At 45.7% G+C, this 19,809-nt stretch overlaps 1 protein-coding gene across 2 annotated transcripts; it reads left to right on the forward strand.

The window, feature by feature from the left end:
• The first annotated feature begins 1,361 nt into the window (after positions 1–1,361).
• On the forward strand, positions 1,362–15,510 carry LOC124257080 (nose resistant to fluoxetine protein 6-like). Of its 2 annotated transcripts, XM_046691062.1 has the most exons (14): positions 1,362–1,494; positions 1,864–1,954; positions 2,490–2,580; positions 3,435–3,715; positions 4,537–4,704; positions 4,946–5,042; positions 5,142–5,240; positions 7,650–7,818; positions 8,119–8,201; positions 11,203–11,301; positions 11,634–11,757; positions 13,160–13,352; positions 13,624–13,766; positions 14,295–15,510. In XM_046691062.1, the coding sequence occupies exons 1-14, from the start codon at positions 1,489–1,491 to the stop codon at positions 14,418–14,420; spliced, it is 1,770 nt and encodes a 589-aa protein (XP_046547018.1). In that variant the 5' UTR covers positions 1,362–1,488; the 3' UTR covers positions 14,421–15,510. The 2 variants fall into 2 exon arrangements, with proteins under 2 accessions (XP_046547018.1, XP_046547019.1); XM_046691063.1 differs by lacking the exons at positions 13,160–13,352; positions 13,624–13,766; positions 14,295–15,510 and adding an exon at positions 12,825–12,884.
• Positions 15,511–19,809: the final 4,299 nt, after the last annotated feature.

The raw sequence follows: 19,809 nt of genomic DNA on the forward strand, positions 1-19,809 counted from the left end.
CATGGGTAAAATGTTTGAAGCCCATGGCTGGTGTCTTAAGCTGGAATATTGCTGGAATATTGCTAATAGCGGCGTAAAACACACTTACTCACTACTTCGCCAGAACACAGAGCGGTCATGAGTGAGAGATAACAGCATATTTAAGTTTTAGTGTAAACTGTGTAGCCGGGTTTTTAGACCAGAAGAGCTTCATATAGCTTCGACTGGGTACATGTTTACACAACACTCAGGGTTTTTCAGATAACACTGATGTTTTTGTGCTAACGTGTTCAGCAACCTCGGCCCACTGACCTCAGCGATGACCTGTTTAACAGTATACATAATTATAACATTGTAGAGGCCGAACTACGACCAGGAGTCGCGTGGTCAGTGTCGCAATCTCAGTGGTGTGATAACTGACACTGTGTCATAATGGGTGTAATTAAGTTGTCATGAAGATGTGTGTCCTGTCAGATCAGAGATAATGAACGCTGATGTATCACGTTCTTCGTCTTAGTTTCAGTTACAGTAAACTCCCACCTGGAACTTTACTGACATAACACAATAAGAAATGTTTTCCGATTTCTTGTTCAAAATGAACAATAAACATTTTCAATTTCTCTCATATTGCATATTATTACATGCAAAATATATCTGGATTTACAATGACTAGCACAAGCTGCTTTAGAGTCAAGATGGAAGCAGTCACTCACCTCCTGTCAATTGTTAGGCCGTTGGAGCATTACGTCCATACTAAGACGTATACACAGCCATAGTCACAAACTACAGCTGGGGACACATCTACCCATATCAAGGACATATTATTGCTACCGATTAACTAGCATTAAACGGATTTTCTGTTCGTACCGAATGATATTTTAGGACCTGTGCCATCTGCATTAATGATGTTTCAGCGTAGATTTAGTCACGAGTATGTAGTTATATCAAAGCATATCATCATGTGACGGCGGTATTTGGAGTGTTCAGTTGTCTGTCTCACGATCCCTGAACTACATTATTTTCCCTTACCCCATCCCTTGTGCAATGCAAAATACCCGAATAGATCCAGTCTAGATTTCCTCAGCTCATGTGGGATCGTGTTGAAGTTTAATGGAATTATTTGTTTCTGTCAGAATCATACATTTTCAGAGACGAAGCATTACCCAGGTTTTGAATTCATGAAAAGTCTGACTGGTGGTGTCGAATGAAATAGAAACAGAAACAACGTGAGCATAACATGTTAGGCTTCACATCAAGAAATAATAAATACAAGTAGTAGCATGCACGTCTTGTGTGTTGTCCAGTGCTGGACGCAAGTGGCAAGCCAGGGAGCAGCCTTCTCAAGGGGGCGGTCAAGTTCTACGGCAACTACGACGAGTGTCTGGAGACCAGCGTTACACTGATGGGCGGGGCCGGGGGATCGGGACGAGAGATACGGGGAGCTACTGCAACCTGGCCTTCACCCTGCCACAGTCCGTCCTGGACAAGACAGGTGCTTTGGACACGCCCATGCCTGTAAGATACAGTTTCTAGAAAGTGTGATGTAATAGTATGTTTTATTTGATTGCTGGTGCACTAAGTCACAGTTCAAGCAGTGAGATACTGCGGTGAGTGATACCATGAGCAACGCGTCACGATGACAAATGACATACAGTCAACCAAGGTCTTTGGACACTAGATATCTAGAAAAATAATAAGGTCTTCATCTTAACGTTGAGACTAAACGTTAAACAGGAAACATTCATCACTAGAATATCATTAGCCTTATGTACAAAATGCGTGTAGTGTGTTGGCAGTGGAGATGCAGCACCTGACTCCGGTATTTTGTAATATATCATCATGTACATATTTAGTATTTACCTGTGTATTGGGTTGTGTTTGTAGCTCCCTGCTGATTATGTCGCGGCACTGGAGTGGCACCTGTGTCTGCCGCAGTCTTGTAATGAGGAAACTGTCCACTTCGCCCTATCTTTCTGTGAGTACATGACCAAACGCTCTCTCATAACCATACGTTGATAGAGATGCACCAATTTGAGTCTGAGTGCCTTGTGATGTTTATTAGAATTACATTACAACATCCCTGTGACTGTACACCGACATCCTTACAACCGAATGTCCGTGTATTGTTTATGCTACTCGTGAGAGTTTTTTCCTAACGCGAATCCAGCTAGGGTAGGAAGGGGACGGCATTGGGTTGACAGAACTACATTGCTACGCAACATGGAAACACGGATGTGCCCATCCCGTCCTCGAAGCGTACAAACCATGTACAACAATATATATAAACACATATAAGTGCATGCCTATGTAGTAGACATGACGTCCAAACGCAAATTGTCTCATCCAGCCAGAATTTTGTTGTTTCTGCTTTTCACAAAATCTCTAACCGCATTTAGTTTCTATGGCATTATTGCTCCAGTTTTGTAACGACTTGCATATAATGAGATGTGACGATGTGGCGCTGACGAGCTTGGTCTGTTCGTAAGCCTGACACCAGCTGTATGTTGTAGTGCCCCTGGATGTCATCAACAGCAGCGTGTACAAAGTGCAGTGTTCACATGCCCAGGACCTCTCTCACGACACGGCCGCCATTACTGCAGTGTAAGTGGTCCAATCGAGCTGCTAATCACCCACTGAAACACAGTACTGGCTATGTGGAACAGCAGCACAGACTGAACCCTGGAAATGTTATAATACTGATAACATTAATGTCATTGTTTACCTACATCTATCGAAACAATAGCACATAAACACAAATGGAAATATACAAACAACAGCTGTGTATCTAGTTAATCACGATTAATTACTGACTATTGCTAAGTGCGGTGTGAAATACGAAACAAACAAACACAACTATCATCATGACCATCAGTTCAAGTTTTTATCTTTATGAGCCATGTTTAGAGGATCCTGCCTCAACTGAGGACTAGAACTCCAAATCTCCAAATTGCGGCCTGACCCTTGTGCATAAGGTTAAATCTTCCATTTTCAAAAGGACCAAACACTGCGTCAAATTACATTCATGGTCATCCCTGTCTCCATGCACTGAGCAGGAACACACGGTACTCGCTGACATACACGTATATTGAACAAGTTCACGTTTGGATGTTGAAGTGCGCTATTCAGTACGCATGGTACTCAGTCGGCCTCTCCGGTATCTCTGTCGCCATTAATGTTTGAACCGGTGATATTCTTGTGTGAAACAGATCTTCCTCAGTCACTGATAACCGTACATATATGGGTGGGGATCCGTGCATGCTGATATATTGCATGTCAGGGTTAGGATAATGGTTCCATAGTTGTGGGTGAGACGCCCGTGTCAGATAAATGGTTGTAATTTAATGTTAGTCGCGCGAATGAACAAAATACAACCTCTGTGCCAAAACTCTATGACTTAATGAGTGTTAATGAATGTTTCTAATCGACTGATCATTAAGATGGTACTTCTGACTCAGGGCTGTGCTCGGAGTCATTGTCCTCCTCGCAGTGCTCGGCACACTGTATGACGTTGTCTCTGGAGAGGTCACAAGAGTGAAAAGAAAACGTGTCCACAACGATGAATACGACGGGGATGTCATAGCAGAATTCGATAGTCCTCCACATACCAGCAAGACCAGTATCAACAACGGTATATCAATAGTGTCAATGAACGGGAAGCTGGTGGACCCTCCTCAAGACAGCGACAGCGTATCCACAACTACATTACCATACGAAGACTATGACGAGGATCAGGAAGGTAGGTGCATTACAAGTTGTTTCCTAGACGAATACCACTATATGTGGGAAGCTGTGTCACTTTCAGATGTGTTGTCCCATGGAACCCGGATGTGAGACTCACGAATGGCCCAATGGGCCATTATCACAATACCGGTTAGTCATGCAAAGCGAGTTATCCACTATCCAGAGCAGGTATGGATTTCTTGACTATTTTGGGGTTTTCCTTGTTTGTGATGACTCCTACGGGGTACACATGGCAAGGAAGCACATCACATGTTTTCACATAGAGAGTTGCTTAATACATGTAAAGAATTTAACATTGACGAGGAACGTAACAATGATGTCTTGAAGTCAGATGTTTCGAATGTACATGTATCTCGAAAGTATTGTCGGTTCTGAAATGTGGATTTTCCGACCAAAGACGGCCTACATATAGAAATTTGAATTTGACCAAGGCATTAACAGGTCAATTAGTGAAAGCACTCGTCGAACTATGCAAGCATCCAAAAAAATACTGTGATAACACAAACATAAATATGCTGAACTTCGTCTTGAACATATCATTTAGCTGCCATCAGACATGATTATATTACTTTCTTATGATCGATGCTTTGAATACAGTCACGTGTACAATACTGATAGTTTAAACTGGACTTCAGGGAAGACATTCATAGCAATGCATTCAGCCTTGATTCATGTTATGTATTTCTGTAACCGATGATCATGATAGCAACCCAGTGTAAGAAGACAACCGGTGGCCGACTATGCAGGTGGTACTGCACAGATGCTTTGAACACCCACCAACTAATGATCAAGTACACATGTACCTATCTTTTGCAGGTGTATGTAGACGGCTGTTGCTGTGTTTCTCCTTCAGTCGTAACACGGAGAAGATATTCGACACCAGCAGGAAAGAGGGTAGCCTGCGGTGTATTCACGGCATCCGGGTCCTCAGTATGGCGTGGGTGATTCTTGGACATATCATTGTCTACACCAGAGGCGTAACAGGTCTATATACCATGCATATCGTGTACTCTTTAAAGAAACCAACATACATGTAGTTGTTTATAATAATCCAACTTGATATTGTCCGTCGACACAGACGTTACCCCGATATTCGTGAAGTGATGGTGTACCTAAATTTGGATATATTTCTGAGTATTTCATTTTTTCTGCCTGGTTCAACTACCATGACCTACATGTTCGTTCAACCTAATGGGATGGATAAATGGTCACTTTTGTTTTTCAGACGAGAATGTCACGGAAGTTCTGAAGAAGGTGAAGGACTTCAGCATGCAGGCTGTGGTCAATGCGTCTCTAGCTGTCGACACGTTCTTCCTTATAGGGTACGTGATACCACTATTTCCTCTGTTACGTGAAGTTCTCTTCATATACATAGGTATATTCCTTCACACGGATACCAACAATCACCATGTGTTTTTCAGGGGATGTCTGGTATCCTTCTTGTTTCTGAGACAAGTCAAGAAAACCGGCAAGCTAACTGGAATGCAGATGGCCATGTATTATGTCCATCGCTTCTGGAGGTATGTGACAGATTGTGCTGACTCAGCTCGCATTTATCCTCTGTTAAAAGATAATGGTGATGTCACGCTGTTGCAGTTTACAGGGAAATTATAGATCAACTATAGCATGTGTTCAGGTGGGTAAAACCAATCCGGGGATTCCGGCAACACAAATTACGACCGCGAGGAAAAAGAAATTGAAACCCGATTCCATAAGTGGAAGCCACAAGCAATAAGGACGTCAGGCTGCAGTGGATGTCGTGTTAGGCTGCGGTGGATGTCGTATTTGGCTGCGGTGGATGTCGTGTTTGGCTGCGGTGGATGTCGTGTTTGGCTGCGGTGGATGTCGTGTTTGGCTGCGGAGGATGTCGTGTCAGGCTGTGGTGGATGTCGTGTTAGGGGTGGATGTGCGGTGGATGTCGTGTTTGGCTGCGGAGGATGTCGTGTCAGGCTGAGGTGGATGTCGTGTTTGGCTGCGTGCGGTGGATGTCGTGCGGTGGATGTCGGCTTGGCAGCGGTGGATGTCGTGTCAGGCTGCGGTGGATGTCGTGTCAGGCTGAGGTGGATGTCGTGTTTGGCTGCGGTGGATGTCGTGTTTGGCTGTGGTGGATGTCGTGTTTGCCTGTGGTGGATGTCGTGTTTGGCTGTGGTTGATGTCATGTTTGGCTGCGGAGGATGTCGTGTCAGGCTGAGGTGGATGTCGTGTTAGGCTGCGGAGGAAGTGGTGTTTGGGTGCGGTGGATGGATGTCATGTTAGGCTGCGGAGGATGTCGTGTCAGGCTGAGGTGGATGTCGTGTCAGGCTGCGGTGGATGTCGTGTTTGGCTGTGGTGGATGTCGTGTTTGTCTGCGGTGGATTTCGTGTCAGGCTGAGGATGATGTCGTGTTTGGCTGCGGTGGATGTCGTGTTTGGCTGCGGAGGATGTCGTGTTTGGCTGGTGGATGTCGTGTTTGGCTGCGGTGGATGTCGTGTTTGGCTGCGGTGGATGTCGTGTTTGGCTGCGGTGGATGTCGTGTTTGTTTGCTCGCTGCGGTGGATGTCGTGTCAGGCTGCTGTGGAGGATGGATGTCGTGTTAGGCTGCGGTGGATGTCGTGTTTGGCTGCGGTGGATGTCGTGTTTGGCTGCGGTGGGTGGATGTCGTGTTTGGCTGTGGTGGATGTCGTGTTTGGTGGATGTCGTGTTTGGCTGTGGAGGATGTCGTGTTTTGCGTGTTTGAATGTCGTGTCGGCTGCGGTGGATGTCGTGTTTGGCAGGCTGAGGTGGATGTCGTGTTTGGATGTCGCGGAGGAAGTGGTGTTTGGGTGCGGTGGATGGATGTCATGTTAGGCTGCGAGGAGGATGTCGTGGTCAGGCTGGATGTCGTGGATCAGGCTGTGGTGGATGTCGTGTCAGGCTGCGGAGGATGGATGTCGTGTTTGGATGTGGTGGATGTCGTGTTTGGCTGGATGTCGGTGGATTTCGGTCAGGCTGAGGATGATGTCGTGTTTGGCTGCGGTGGATGACGTGTTTGGCTGCGGTGGATGTCGTGTTTGGCTGCGGTGGATTTCGTGTCAGGCTGAGGATGATGTCGTGTTTGGCTGCGGTGGATGACGTGTTTGGCTGCGGTGGATGTCGTGTTTGGCTACTGTGGGTGGATGTCGTGTTAGGCTGCGGAGGATGTCGTGTCAGGCTGTGGTGGATGTCGTGTTTGGGTGCGGTGGATCACGTGTTTGGCTGCGGTGGGTGGATGTCGTGTTTAGCTGTGGTGGATGTCGTGTTTGGCTGCGGTGGATGTCGTGTTAGGCTGCGGAGGATGTCGTGTTTTGCTCCAGTGAATGTCGTGTCAGGCTGCGGTGGATGTCGTGTCAGGCTGAGGTGGATGTCGTGTTTGGGTGCGGTGGATAACGTGTTTGGCTGCGATGGGTGGATGTCGTGTCAGGCTGCGGTAGATGTTGTGTTTGGCTGATGTGGATGTCGTGTGTGGCTGCGGTTGATGTCGTGTCAGGCTGAGGTTGAAGTCGTGTTTGGCTGCGGTGGATGTCGTGTTTGGCTGCGGTGGATGTCGTGTTTAGCTGCGGTGGATGTCGTGTTTGCCTGTGGTGGATGTCGTGTTTGGCTGTGGTGGATGTCGTGTTTGCCTGCGGTGGATGTCGTGTTTGGAAGTTGGGGCTTGTTGACTGAGAAGTTCGTCGATCCTTCTTCCGGATACAACAAGCTTGTGGGATTTCGCCATTACATAGACAATATATTACGCGTAGTCTCTCCAATAGAATGAAATGTCCCTGTATCTGCTGTGATAGACATGGTTTGATGTTTAACCTGCTTTGTCATCATGGTCTGTTCTGAATACTAAACAAAACATATCAAGGATGCAGTTTGTTTACGTTGAGGTATAGTATTCGTGTAAAAAATGCAGTTATTTGTATGTAGACTTATATGTTGCCTCGCAGACTCAGCCCCGTTTACCTGGTGATCCTCATGACCTACACCTGCCTCTTCAAGTACTTGCTAGATGGCCCCCTCAAGTCGGACGGCCTTAACTATGACAATGCCCACTGCGCGTCCAACTGGTGGACAAATGCCCTCTACATCAACAACGTGTACAAGTCGGGAGAAGGAGTAAGTTGGTCATGTGTAGATCTGATTAAAAGGTCATTTAACTAGCTTTCTTTGTTGGTTTTCATTGCCAAACACCGTAATGCTTCAGCTATGACTGTAATCTGAGTACAATACTCTCGAGCCGACAATCCAATGATGGACATCATGAAGTAATTTGGATACGACCACGTGACAACCCGATCCCGTATTGTTTGCTGAAAATCTGTTCTAAGCAAGATCTTTCCAGGGGCTTTTCTCTACTGTTTACACAGGCCATTGACATTGAAGAGATGTAAATCAGCTGTTGATGCTCCATTTCAGTGCATGAGGTGGACGTGGTTCATGGCTGACGACATGCAGTTCTACATTATAGCTCCCCTGACGCTGGTGCCTATTGTCATGGGGTACGTATTGTCTGACGCCTCACACACCAAACTGACGCCCCGCACACCAAACTGACGCATCACACACCAGACTGACGCCTCACAACCAGACTGACGCCCAACAGCCCCGAGTGACTCCCCACACTCCAGAGTGACGACTCACACTCCAGAGTGACACCCCACGCTCCAGACTGACGACTCACACACCAGACTGACCCATCTCACACACCAGACTGACGCCACACTCTGACACACCAGACTGACGCCTCACACCCCAGAGTCACACACCAGACTGACGCTTCACACCAGACTGACCAGACTGACCTCACACTCCAGACTGACACATCCACACCAGACTGACGCCTCACACACCAGACTGACCCATCTGACGACTCACACACCAGACTGACCCATCACACCAGACTGACGACTCACACCAGACTGACAGCTCACACCAGACTGACCCATCACACACCAGACTGACGCCTCACACACCAGACTGACCCATCACTCACACACCAGACTGACGCCTCACACACCAGACTGACCATCACACACCAGACTGACACACCAGACTGACATCACACACCAGACTGACGCTCACACACCAGACTGACCCATCACACACCAGACTGACCCATCACACACACTGACAGACTGACTGACCCATCACACACCAGACTGACGCCTCACACCAGACTGACTGACGCCTCACGCATCACACACCAGACTGACGCCATCACACACCACCACACACCAGACTGACCCATCACACACCAGACTGACGCCATCACACACCAGACTGACCATCACACACCAGACTGACGCACACACCAGACTGACGCATCACACCAGACTGACGCTCTCACCCAGAATGACCTCAGACTGACCCATCACACACCAGACTGACACACCAGACTGACTCACACCAGACTGACGACTCACACACCAGACTGACCCATCACACACCAGACTGACCCCTCACACACCAGACTGACCCATCACACACCAGACTGACGCATCACACACCAGACTGACCCATCACACACCAGACTGACGCCTCACACACCAGACTGACTGACCCTCACACACCAGACTGACGCATCACACACCAGACTGACCCATCACACGCATCACACCAGACACTGACGCTCTCACACAGACTGACCCAGACTGACGACTCACACACCAGACTGACTGCCACACACCACCACTGACCCATCACACACCAGACTGACGCCTCACACACCAGACTGACACACCAGCCTCACACACCAGACACTGATCCACAAGACTGACGCCTCACACACCAGACTGACCCATCACACACCACGACTCACACTCCAGACTGACCTCACACACCAGACTGACCCCACACACCAGACTGACCGCTCACACCAGACTGACCGCTCACAGACGACGCACCAGACTGACCCATCACACACCACCAGACTGACTGACTGACCCATCACACACCAGACTGACCCTCACACACACCAGACTGACCTCACACACCAGACTGACCCATCACACACCAGACTGACCCATCACACACTGACACACAGACTGACCGCTCACACACAGACTGACCTGACACACCAGACTGACCCATCACACACCAGACCCATCACACCCACTGACGCCTCACACCAGACTGACGACCCATCACACACCACTGACCAGACTGACCGCATCACACACCAGACTGACCCTCACACACACCAGACTGACGCCACACAGACTGACACACCAAACTGACATATCACACACCAGACTGACCCATCACACACCAGACTGACCCATCACACACCAGACTGACGCATCACACTCCAGACTGACCCATCACACACCAGACTGACATCACACACCAGACTGACCGCTCACACACCAGACTGACCCATCACACACCAGACTGACGCCTCACTCACACCTCAGACTGACCCATCACACACAAGACCGACGGCTCACACACCAGACTGATGCCTCACACACACTGATGCCTCACACACCAGACTGACGCATCACACTCCAGACTGACGCATCACACACCAGACTGACGCATCACACACCAGACGGATTGCAGTAACAATTGACTGCATTGAGAAAACTAGTAACAAACTGACCTCTGAGAATTCATTAACAGTAAGCTATTCAATCAAGCTAACACAGGGTCTACGTAAGTATTTACTTCATGGATCAGTATGAGATACGTGAGTGAGTGAGTGAGTGAGTGAGTTTAGTTTTACGCCGCACTCAGCGATATTCCAGCTACATGGTTGCGGTCTGTAAATACTAGAGCCTGGACCAGACAATCCAGTGATCAACAGTATGAGCATCGATCTGAGCAAGTGGGAACCGATGACATATGTCAACCAAGTCAACGAGTCTGACCACCCGATCCCGTTAGTCGCCTCGACATGCATGGGTTACTGAAGGCAACATTCTAACCCGGACCTTCACAGGTAATGAGATACGTAAAACAGGCGAATATACATAGCCAGCAGCACTGATAGTACATCTGTCAACTCTCATAAACAAATAGATTTATCAAACGTTCCTGCAAATGTAATGACGTAATAATACAAGGCAATCCATACGGATATGAAGGTGCTCCTTCTCACACTGTGTACACGGACTGTCAGTCAGGTTTTTCAAACAGATAGCATGTTTACTGAGGATAATGTGGCCCCCTCCACACGCTGCCAGTAGCCCTTTCTTCGAAGATGCTGTGATCGAGGTTATAAGAATCCAGGCCTTAGCAAACATCTCACAAAGTCTAATAGCAACTATGTGTAAGAAATTATTAAAAGGTTGTGTCCGATGGAAATCCCTATTTTGACATATATCCCCATTGTCTTTTTCCAGTGAACACTTGACTTTCCTTTGGATGTGTTTGGGACTGGGGCCACAGGTTGGGGAAGGATACTTTCAGGTATTCACAACACCTGATATCATTATTTTTATCAGCAGAGATTGCTTATGTTTATGGAAATAGGTCTATGTAGTTACCCTTCCGCTGCAGGCTGCAAGCGTTAGGAACCATCCTGATGGTGCTGCTCGTGTTTGTCCAGATAGCCACATACGCTTACAAGGAGTACTCTGTGGACGGAGCACTTCTCAAGTACGTAGACAAAAAAATCAGATCGTTTTAAATATCCACTGATATCGTATTTCCCTCTCTGTTATGCTACGCCTTGTGTAATTGGTTCCTGAATATCGTTTCAGAAATATTCTCTATGATCAATTAACAGATGGAATACCTTCGTGCTGAGAGTGATCGAAAACTTTAAGATATTATTTCAATACAACTGTGACTAGACTTTAAAAAGTAGGAACTTTGTATTAAAATAAGCGTCTTCCCTTGTGGGTTCTCGCGTGTTACTTAGCAACTAGGAAAATGTACGGAACCACTCAAAGTTGAAAAAGATGTTTTCTAAGCGTGTTTTTGAACAGGAACGATGAGCAGTTTATGCGTGAGATCTACTTCATGCCGTGGTGCCGTGTCGGCGTGTTTGCCATCGGTCTACTGCTCGGCTTTGTTCTCAACAAGACAAAGTGTAAAGTTCATATTCCCAAGGTAAATGTATCCTCTGTTGCATTTCGTGACATCTCGCCGTGTCTTGGTAAAATACATAGTGTAATATTACTATTTCAACACTGTCGAATGTCACTATGTACCAAAAGGCACTGTAAATGATCATGAGGATTTGTATCACCATAGATCTTATGAAATTCTGTAATCGTGGGATATGGACTCTCACTGTAGTGTAGCATTCTGTCTTTACGTTCGCCGTTGTTTAAATGTAGCGCTCTGTGTTTTAGTTCACCCTCACTGTAAATTAGCATAATGTCTTGCCGTTCACCCTCTCTGTAATGTAGCGTTCGCTCGTCACGCCAGTTCGATTCCCCACATGAGTACAATGTGTGAAACTCATTTCTGGTATAACACGCTGTGAAATTGCTGGGATATTGTTTAAGGCCGCGTAAAACTGAACTCACTCACTCACTATAATGTAGGAGTTTACGTTTTAGTTCCCCGTCACTGTAATGTAGGAATCTGTGTTTCAGATCTCTCAAGCTGTAACTCAGAGTTCTGTGTTGCAATTCACCTTTACATAGTGTGGTGGCAGATCGGGCTGGTCGTATTGTGACGTTCTCTGTTGCAGTTGGCCCTTGTGATAGGGTGGCAGATCGTTCTGGTTGTATTGTGACGTTCTCTGTTGCAGTTCGCCCTTGTGATAGGTGGCAGATCGTTCTGGTTGTATTGTGACGTTCACTGTTGCAGTTGGCCCTTGTGATAGGGTGGCAGATCGTTCTGGTTGTATTGTGACGTTCTCTGTTGCAGTTGGCCCTTGTGATAGGGTGGCAGATCGTTATGGTTGTATTGTGACGTTCTCTGTTGCAGTTGGCCCTTGTGATAGGTGGCAGATCGTTCTGGTTGTATTGTGACGTTCTCCGTTGCAGTTGGCCCTTGTGATAGGGTGGCAGATCGTTCTGGTTGTATTGTGACGTTCTCTGTTGCAGTTGGCCCTTGTGATAGGGTGGCAGATCGTTCTGGTTGTAATATGACGTTCTCTGTTGCAGTTCGCCCTTTTGATAGGATGGCAGATCGGTCTGGTTGTATTGTGACGTTCTCTGTTGCAGTTCGCCCTTGTGATAGGGTGGCAGATCGTTCTGGTTGTATTGTGACGTTCTCTGTTGCAGTTCGCCCTTTTGATAGGGTGGCAGATCGGTCTGGTTGTATTGTGATGTTCTCTGTTGCAGTTGGCCCTTGTGATAGGGTGGCAGATCGTTCTGGTTGTAATATGACTTTCTCTGTTGCAGTTGGCCCTTGTGATAGGGTGGCAGATCGTTCTGGTTGTATTGTGACGTTCTCTGTTGCAGTCGTTCTGGTTGTATTGTGACGTTCTCTGTTGCAGTTCGCCCTTGTGATAGGATGGCAGATCGGTCTGGTTGTATTGTGACGTTCTCTGTTACAGTTCGCCCTTGTGATAGGGTGGCAGATCGGTCTGGCCCTCGGGCTGCTATGCACGTACATCACGTGGAGTGAGTGGAAGGTGGGTCACATCAGCTGGGACAGAGACACGCGCCTCACCCACGAGACTCTCTCAAGGCCATGCTGGGCCCTCTTCGTGTCATGGATCATATTTGTGTGCACCACGGGCCATGGAGGTAAGCAGGGTGTGGGAGCGGTACACAGTTAGAAGAAGAATCAGGAAGTGTAATATAGTTCTTCTTTGACAGGGCAAATCCTGTGTTTATGTGGTTGGTATTAATATTTGCCAAATTTTCGGATTTCAAAATTCTCAAATCGACACGTTACCTTGGCCATGCAACAGCATAAATGCAAACTGGCCTCCTATTATTATGACATGTATTGAGACAGTGGCTGTTGCCAATGGTGTCTTCTCAGTAACTGTAAAAGGGTTGTTTCTGTGACCAGGAATCGTGGACCGCCTGCTGTCATGGGGGGCGTGGCTGCCCCTGGGGCGACTGACATACGGGGCCTACTTGATCCACCCGATTCTCATCACGTACACCGACTTCTCGAAGAGAGCTCTTGTCTATGTCGACTTCGTTTTCATCGTGAGTCTCAGCGGTCATGTCTCGAATATTCCAACATCAGCCATTCTAATGTTCTCTGTGAAACCCTCTAAGGCCTCCGCGTATACAGCCACGGTAATGTGTAAAGTAGTGTATACAGTGATTGGCTATGATTATAACTGTTGTTTGACAATATGATATTGTTACTTGACTGTACTTGTTGGAAAGTGGAAAATCAGTGAACAGTATCATTTAAGTGACACATCGCTGTCCGTTGTGAGGGTCAGTTACAACTGCTTCTTCAGGAAGTCACGATAATTTGTAAAACTTCTGTGTAATTAACACGGGAACCGCTACCGTCAGTACAGTCACTTAAGTGAGTTTCAACGTGTGTTCCATCACAGATTAAACTACAGAACGATAACTTGAACATGTTCAACCTTAAATTTGCGATTGCAAGAAATCCCGTAGGACAAGTTAGCACAAGACAATAGCCATTATTAGTCTTCATATATTGATATATCATATCAGATCACCTTTATATCTACCTGTTATCTGTCTTTGTTTCAGGCGTATCAGTTTATTGGGACGTTTGTGGTGTCTTATGCCATTTCGTTCGTGTTCAGCGCCCTGGTAGAGGCCCCCACACTGGCCCTGGAGGCTGTGGCGCTGGGACGATACAGAGGCGTACGCTGATAACTCTAGCACATCCTAATCCAATGACCTCACACCCCTGCACACCCTCATCCTCCTAACACCCGAACAAAACGCTCGTATCCCACCTGCCCGAAACCCTCACAGATTCCCACCCGAACCCCAAATAAAATGTACACCCCACATCGCAGTGGACAAAACTAGCGCTGGGACGCATGGAAAAGAACATTACATCCAATACCACACCCACACCCTCCCGTACCCCAGGAGACAATGGCGCTGGAACGCTGAAGTGGAGCCTGAACTGTTTCCCTGGGATGCTACGAATGTGTCCGATGAAGTTTAGCCGCCTTCCAGGATTCTTGCTATGCCCGTCATAGTGAGTTTCAACGTAACCGAATGATAGCTTCACGTTAAGTGGTGCATATGCTATAAAGAACACATAGTATGATGTGAAGTGATGCATATGCTGTGAAGAACACATAATATGATGTGAAGTGGTGCATATGCTGTGAAGAACACATAATATGATGTGAAGTGGTGCATATGCTGTGAAGAACATTTAGTATGATGTGAAGTGGTGCATATGCTGTAACACATAGTATGATGTGAATTGGTGCATATGATGTAACACATAGTATGGTGTGAAGTGGTGCGTATGATGTAACACATAGTATGGTGTGAAGTGGTGCATATGATGTAACACATAGTATGGTGTGAAGTGGTGCATATGCTGTAACACATAGTATGGTTTGAAGTGGTGCATATGCTGTAACACATAGTATGGTGTGAAGTGGTGCATATGCTGTAACACATAGTTTGGTGTGAAGTGGTGCATACGCTGTAACACATAGTTTGGTGTGAAGTGGTGCATATGCTGTAACACATAGTTTGGTGTGAAGTGGTGCATATGCTGTAACACATAGTATGGTGTGAAGTGGTGCATATGATGTAACACATAGTTTGATGTGGACTCTGCATATACATTTAATGGCGTATTTTCTATGTATGTATAACACAACTGAAATGTGCTCGTGACGCTGAGTGGGTATATTATTTACCTCTGCACCATGTCTACTACACTATGTTTTGATATCCTTGAACAACCAGTAAACGACTGTGCTCATGTAAATCAATGGCGTCGATATTATTAATTTGAAAAAATGAAACATCGTCGGTAATGATGGCACAATGTATCAGTACGATGACACTACATTGAGGTACGATGAAACATCGTCGAGTATGACGGTACAATGTATCGGTACGATGACACTACATTGAGGTACGATGAAACATCGTCGGGTATGACGGTACAATGTATCAGTACGATGACACTACATTGAGGTACGATGAAACATCGTCGGGCATGACGGTACAATGTATCCGTACGATGACACTACATTGAGGTACGATGAAACATCGTCGGGTATGACGGTACAATGTATCAGTACGATGACACTACATTGAGGTACGATGAAACATCGTCGAGTATGACGGTACAATGTATCGGTACGATGACACTACATTGAGGTACGATGAAACATCGTCGGGTATGACGGTACAATGTATCGGTACGATGACACTACATTGAGGTACGATGAAACATCGTCGGGTATGACGGTACAATGTATCCGTACGATGACACATTATTGAGCTATGCTGAAACATCGTCGGGTATGACGGTACAATGTATCCGTACGATGACACTACATTGAGGTACGATGAAACATCGTCGGGTATGACGGTACAATGTATCGGTACGATGACACTACATTGAGGTACGATGAAACATCGTCGGGTATGACGGTACAATGTATCGGTACGATGACACTACATTGAGGTACGATGAAACATCGTCGGGTATGACGGTACAATGTATCCGTACGATGACACTACATTGAGGTATGATGAAACATCGTAGGGGTATGACACAATGTATCGTCACTACATTGAGGTATGATGAAACAACGTCGGGTATGACGGTACCGTCGGGTATGACCGTCGGGTATGACGGTACAATGTATCCGTACGATGACACTACATTGAGGTACGATGAAACAACGTCGGGTATGACGGTACAATGTATTGATACGATGACACATTATTGAGCTATGATGAAACATCGTCGGGTATGACGGTACAATTTATAGATACGATGACACTACACTGAGGTACGATGAAACAACGTCGGGTATGACGGTATAATGTATAGATACGATGACACATTATTGAGGTATGATGAAACAACGTCGGGTATAACGGTACAATGTATAGATACGATGACACATTATTGAGGTATGATGAAACAACGTCGGGTATGACGATACAATGTTGTATGATGACACAATATTCAGGTATGATGACGGTACAATGTATAGGTACGATGAAACATTATTGAGGTATGATGAAACAACGTCGGGTATGACGATACAATGTTGTATGATGACACAGTATTGAGGTATGATGAAACAACGTCGGGTATGACGGTACAATGTATCGGTACGATGACACTACACTGAGGTACGATGAAACAACATCGGGTATGACGGTACAATGTATCGGTACGATGACACTACATTGAGGTATGATGAAAGAACGTCGGGTATGACGGTAGCGTCGGGTATGACCGTCGGGTATGACGGTACAATGTATCAGTACGATGACACTACATTGAGGTACGATGAAACAACGTCGGGTATGACGGTACAATGTATTGACACGATGTCACATTATTGAGCTATGATGAAACATCGTCGGGTATAACGGTACAATGTATAGATGCGATGACACATTATTGAGGTATGATGAAAGAACTTCGGGTATGATGGTACAATGTCTAGATACGATGACACATTATTAAGGTATGATGAAAGAATGTCGGGTATGACGGTACAATGTATAGGTACGATGAAACTACACTGAGGTATGATGAAACAACGTCGGGTATGACGATACAATGTTGTATGATGACACAATATTGAGGTATGATGAAACAACGTCGGGTATGACGGTACAATGTATAGGTACGATGAAACATTATTGAGGTATGATGAAACAACGTCGGGTATGACGATACAATGTTGTATGATGACACAGTATTGAGGTATGATGAAACAACGTCGGGTATGACGGTACAATGATCGGTACGATGACACTACACTGAGGTACGATGAAACAACATCGGTATGACGGTACAATGTATCGGTACGATGACACTACATTGAGGTATGATGAAAGAACGTCGGGTATGACGGTAGCGTCGGGTATGACCGTCGGGTATGATGGTACAATGTATCAGTACGATGACACTACATTGAGGTACGATGAAACAACGTCGGGTATGACGGTACAATGTATTGACACGATGTCACATTATTGAGCTATGATGAAACATCGTCGGGTATAACGGTACAATGTATAGATGCGATGACACATTATTGAGGTATGATGAAAGAACTTCGGGTATGATGGTACAATGTCTAGATACGATGACACATTATTAAGGTATGATGAAAGAATGTCGGGTATGACGGTACAATGTATAGGTACGATGAAACTACACTCAGGTATGATGAAACAACGTCGGGTATGACGATACAATGTTGTATGATGACACAATATTGAGGTATGATGAAACATCGTCGGGTATGACGGTACAATGTATAGATACGATGAAACATTATTGAGGTATGATGAAACAACGTCGGGTATGACGATACAATGTTGTATGATGACACAGTATTGAGGTATGATGAAACAACGTTAGGTATGACGGTACAATGTATCGGTACGATGACACTACATTGAGGTACGATGAAACATAGTCGGGTATGACGGTACAATGTATCCGTACGATGACACATTATTGAGCTATGCTGAAACTTCGTCGGGCATAACGGTACAATGTATCCGTACGATGACACTACATTGAGGTACGATGAAACATCGTCGGGTATGACGGTACAATGTATCGGTACGATGACACTACATTGAGGTACGATGAAACATCGTCGGGTATGACGGTACAATGTATAGGTACGATGACACTACATTGAGGTACGATGAAACATCGTCGGGTATGACGGTACAATGTATCGGTACGATGACACTACATTGAGGTACGATGAAACATCGTAGGGGTATGACGGTACAATGTATCCGTACGATGACACTACATTGAGGTATGATGAAACAACGTCGGGTATGACGGTACCGTCGGGTATGACCGTCGGGTATGACGGTACAATGTATCAGTACGATGACACTACATTGAGGTACGATGAAACAACGTCGGGTATGACGGTACAATGTATTGATACGATGACACATTATTGAGCTATGATGAAACATCGTCGGGTATGACGGTACAATTTATAGATACGATGACACTACACTGAGGTACGATGAAACAACGTCGGGTATGACGGTATAATGTATAGATACGATGACACATTATTGAGGTATGATGAAACAACGTCGGGTATAACGGTACAATGTATAGATACGATGACACATTATTGAGGTATGATGAAACAACGTCGGGTATGACGATACAATGTTGTATGATGACACAATATTCAGGTATGATGACGGTGCAATGTATAGGCACGATGAAACATTATTGAGGTATGATGAAACAACGTCGGGTATGACGATACAATGTTGTATGATGACGCAGTATTGAGGTATGATGAAACAACGTCGGGTATGACGGTACAATGTATCGGTACGATGACACTACACTGAGGTACGATGAAACAACATCGGGTATGACGGTACAATGTATCGGTACGATGACACTACATTGAGGTATGATGAAAGAACGTCGGGTATGACGGTAGCGTCGGGTATGACCGTCGGGTATGATGGTACAATGTATCAGTACGATGACACTACATTGAGGTACGATGAAACAACGTCGGGTATGACGGTACAATGTATTGACACGATGTCACATTATTGAGCTATGATGAAACATCGTCGGGTATAACGGTACAATGTATAGATGCGATGACACATTATTGAGGTATGATGAAAGAACTTCGGGTATGATGGTACAATGTCTAGATACGATGACACATTATTAAGGTATGATGAAAGAATGTCGGGTATGACGGTACAATGTATAGGTACGATGAAACTACACTGAGGAATGATGAAACAACGTCGGGTATGACGATACAATGTTGTATGATGACACAATATTGAGGTATGATGAAACAACGTCGGGTATGACGGTACAATGTATAGATACGATGAAACATTATTGAGGTATGATGAAACAACGTCGGGTATGACGATACAATGTTGTATGATGACACAGTATTGAGGTATGATGAAACAACGTTAGGTATGACGGTACAATGTATCGGTACGATGACACTACACTGAGGTACGATGAAACAACATCGGGTATGACGGTACAATGTAT

This window comes from Haliotis rubra, unplaced genomic scaffold, assembly GCF_003918875.1.
Source record: "Haliotis rubra isolate DU_JTF1 unplaced genomic scaffold, ASM391887v1 Scf649, whole genome shotgun sequence".
In the NCBI taxonomy this organism is placed as follows: domain Eukaryota; kingdom Metazoa; phylum Mollusca; class Gastropoda; order Lepetellida; family Haliotidae; genus Haliotis; species Haliotis rubra.

Excerpts from the sequence above, each read along its gene's own strand:
- LOC124257080 (XM_046691062.1), top strand. Across the intron at positions 3,716-4,536 it reads CTATGACGAGGATCAGGAAG|GTGTATGTAGACGGCTGTTG; the intron begins GTAGGTGCATTA and ends TATCTTTTGCAG. Across the intron at positions 4,705-4,945 it reads CTACACCAGAGGCGTAACAG|ACGAGAATGTCACGGAAGTT; the intron begins GTCTATATACCA and ends TTTGTTTTTCAG.